Genomic DNA, 4189 nt, shown 5'->3' with positions numbered 1-4189 from the left:
TCTAGGCCTGGGCGCTGTCCCTCAGCTCTTCAGCTCAAGGCGAGCACTCTACCACTTGAGCTACAGCGCCACTTCCGTTTTCTGGTGGTTTATTGGAGATAGGAGTCTCACGGTTTTTCCTGCCCGGGCTGGCTTTGAACTGCGATCCTCAGATCTCAGCCTCCTGAGTAGCTAGGATTACAGGCGTGAGCCACCAGCGCCCGGCAAAATAGCCTTTTTTATACTATATTACAACAGTATTCAGATCCAAAGTATGTGTTAAGTTTAAGATCATTTTGTGTGGTACCTAAACACGTTGTCATGAACTTTACAGTTTCCAATTTTTTTTCAATTTCTTTTAAAATTATGCATTACTCAGATAATTTATAAGCCAAATAAAATTTAATTTTTTACTGAAGAAGTTTAGGCATTGAGGCAGTTGAATATGACATTCTATGTCTGGTGTTACTTTCTTTTACCTCTGTGTGTTATTCATTTTAGACTTCAGGGTCCTCTAGGTTAGTTACAATGTCTACAGTATCTTAGATTCTCTTGTGTTGACAGGGGTAATACTTAAAGATATGTTGAATTATGTTGAATTTGATGACAATAGAAATATGATGATTATGATTGATATGTAGTGTTTGGAAAAAGAAACACTATTGAGCCAGGTGATGTAATCTTAGCTACAAAGGAATTGAGGATAGCAGTTTGAAGCCAGCCCAGGAAAGAAAGTCTGTGAGACTCTTACCTCCAATTAACCACTCAAAAGTAGAAGTGGAGCTGTGGATCAAGTGATAAAGTACCAGCCTGGAACAAAAAAATCCTGAGAGACAGCTCTCAGCCTTGAGTTTAAGCCCCAGTATTGGCACATATCCACACAAAAAACATAATTGGAAGTTTTTTCTAATGGTAGTCTTAGTTTGTATTTTCTTTAAGAACTAAAAATGCCAGACAAAATAAAGTTTTAAAAAATACATAAAACTATTGAAAAATTATGAAGTATCATAGATTCAAAATTTCCAATGAATACCAAGCAGGTTCATAAAATTCATATGTCAACTCATCTTAATGGGAAACTGTAGAAAACCACTATATATTGACATAGATTCTAGATTGAATGAAGTAGCTGAAGGGACATGCTAAACAGTAATAGAAGTTCAGCTGATAACACTGTACTGCTGTTCTCTAAAAGCTATATCAGGCCATTGACACACACAGGCCATATACACACACACAAAATTGGGCTGGGTGTAGCACAGTGGTAGAGCCTTGTACAAGGCTCTGTGTTTAATACCCAGGACTAAAAACATATAAAAAATAAATCAGTTAATTAATGGCAATGAATTAAAAACACAAGTTGTGTTTTACTCTAAAACTCTGGATTTTAAATTATTTTAAGGATCTGATTTGGAGAGATTTGGAGCTGTGATTAAGGTTAGGATCATTAGTGTCTGAAAACATACTAACAAGATAATTAAAATATCTAAAAATAAATATATTGGAGGCAATCTGATTGTAAATAACTGCTGTTTTATTAAATGATCGAGGAACAATAAATCCAGCATAAACCCCAGAAACTTTCTACTGCAGATAAACGAGTGTACATGACTGTGGCAGTGGATATGGTAGTCACAGAAGTGGTGGAGCCTGTTCGCTTTCTCTTGGAGACTGTAGTTCGTGTGTACCCTGCAAATGAGAGGTTTTGGTATTTCAGCAGGAAAACTTTCACAGAGACTTTCTTCATGAAATTGAAACAGGTAGGACCGTTTTGTTTATGTAAACTATAATGACATATTTTCCTTCCTACCTTTCATTTTTCATGCTAAAGTCATTCCTTGAGTAACAACATAAAGAGTTAAATTTTCTCAAAAAATTAAGTGATAATCAAAGTCAAAAAGTGAAAAATATGTCAGTAATACACAGTTAAAAAACTCCTCAGCTAATATAATGACTATGTACACAAACCTGCATTGTCCTTTAAATATGAATATACGTAATGGAAATATTGATTATGTATATAAATGACATTTCTTGGTTTCATCTGCAATTATTTGAAACCAAAAAAACCCCAGAAAAATATTAGATGATTATACAGTTAAAATATGAACAAAATCTCAAGGAATACCTAATTATCATAGTTGTTTCTGCTTGCAATAACAGGTAATCTACATTATTTTCATATTAAATGAGAAAAAGTAGAGTTTTTGGCATCAAGTTAGGCAGCATTTTAGGTAAAATATGTAATTTTTTTTCTAGTAAAAGATGGTAACAGTGAAAAATGATTTGAATTCTCATTGTCTCAATTTTGTAAAATAATGGCAAAATGGTCTATTTAAAATGATGGAAATCTGTTTTTGTTAGTATTACCACTCTCCCAAGTTTTAAAATATTTGCTGTTTTATAACTAAGCATGTACAATACAATGCTCTAATGCACTGAGCAAATATAGAAGCCACTTACCATTTTCATATTAAAAAAGTTATCTTCACTCAGTTAGGCTTCATATCGCAGATTCATATTTCATAAAATTTTTATATCCACTGCTTTGAGTCAGCTTTTATTACTCTGTGGATTGGTTTTACAGCATATTGTAATGATTATTATATGAACAACATTTAAAGCTGTAGTCTCCTGAGCGTCTTTTCTGTTTTAAGAGTTGTTTTGCCTTCTCTCCTTCCTATCCATTCCTCTATCTTGCTTTCCTTTTTTTTTCTAGTTTAAGTTATTATTATTAAAGAATTCATCATTTTTAGGCAAAATATTATTTAATGGTGCCTAAAGGTAAAGGAACTGAATAGGAAATAGGTTGTCATTCTTCTAGGCAGTTAATACGATGGGGATTTTATCTCCTTGAGAAGATTAAAAAAAAAGCCAGCTTTTCACAAGCTCATTAGATTGAGTAATCTTCCTACCTTCTCTCTTTTCTCATCTCCTTCCCTTCTTTCCATATATGTGTATATACATGTAAATAAAGTTATTACTGAGTATTTATGTTTTTGAAACTGGTAATGTTGAGTGCCTTTGGTAAGCACCATGAAACTTTTTTTTAGCAATAAAACATAAACAAAATACTACCTAAGATTGTTTCATATGAACTTAGAGGATTAAATTGGATTTTTTTGTAATATTTAGCTATATTAAATGTGAAGCAGACTTAAATTTATCTTAAATATAAGGAAGATGGTATCTTACTTTAATACTATAATTTGTATTAAAGACAAATTATGTAAGTTGTGGAAAATAGATAACTGGCTGGTCCAAATATGAAGCCTACCTGTCCTGAGCAGAAATACTACAGATGGGTATAATGGTGCATTCATGAGGTACCAGTTGTTTTAAAAGTAAGAGTAGGAAAATCGTAGTCTAAGTCAGCCCTGACAGAAGAGTGGGACCCTCTCTGAAAAACAACCAAAACATAAAGGGTTAAGAGTATGGCTTGAGTGGTAATGTACTAGCAAGCGTAAGGTCCTGAGTTTAAACCTTAATGCTTAAAAGAAAAATGTAGCTGAGCCCTGGTGACTCACATCTGTAATCCTAGCTAATCAGGAGGTTTGAGATTTGATGATTAATATAAGGAGCCAGCTTGGACAGAAAAGTCCATGAGACTATTACCTCCAGTTAACCACTAAAAAGGCAAAAGTAGAATTATGGCTTAAGTGGTAACGCCTCAGCTATGAGTGAAGAAGACAAGTAAAAGCATGAGGCCCTCAATTCAAGCCCTACTACTGGTACAAAAAAAGCTTGCAGTAAATGGAAAATGATTTTGGACAATTTCAAATTGCAAGTTTTTTTGCCTTAAAAACTTAAAGATATTTAAAAAATTGTTACTATATTTAAAAAAATTGTTAGTATAAAGATGATGTGGAGGCAACTTACCTTTTCTTACACCAACTTTGTTGACATCACTATTTAAATTTGTTGCATTGTGTCTGAAATGTTTATAATGGAAATATAAGGACTTAAACTATTGTAAACATTGGCAGTTTACCTATTCTTTTTTTAATTTTTTATTTTTTTTATTGTGAAAATACTATACAGAGGGGTTACAAGTATTTGGGCAAGATAATGAGTACATTTCTTTTTTTTCCACATTTTATTTTTATTTTTTTTAATTTAATTTAATTTTATTTGTGAACATACTGTACAGAGGGGTTACAATTACATGGGCAGGATAATGCATACATTTCTTACCAAGCATTGCAGCCTC

The 4189-nt window shown here is 32.8% G+C and overlaps 1 protein-coding gene across 1 annotated transcript in view; it reads left to right on the top strand.

The window, feature by feature from the left end:
* LOC105985115 (rab GTPase-activating protein 1-like) overlaps positions 1 to 4189 on the top strand; it is a 379696-nt gene that overhangs the window by 83261 nt on the left and 292246 nt on the right. The window contains exon 9 of the mRNA XM_013015523.1: positions 1545 to 1739. Coding sequence (XP_012870977.1) covers positions 1545 to 1739 — 195 coding nt within the window. The remainder of the gene's footprint in view (positions 1 to 1544; positions 1740 to 4189) is intronic.

This window comes from Dipodomys ordii, unplaced genomic scaffold (assembly GCF_000151885.1).
Source record: "Dipodomys ordii isolate 6190 unplaced genomic scaffold, Dord_2.0 Scaffold27, whole genome shotgun sequence".
Classification (NCBI taxonomy): domain Eukaryota; kingdom Metazoa; phylum Chordata; class Mammalia; order Rodentia; family Heteromyidae; genus Dipodomys; species Dipodomys ordii.
Note: the sequence above shows the minus strand (reverse complement) of the source record. Positions and strands in the feature narration are given on the sequence as shown.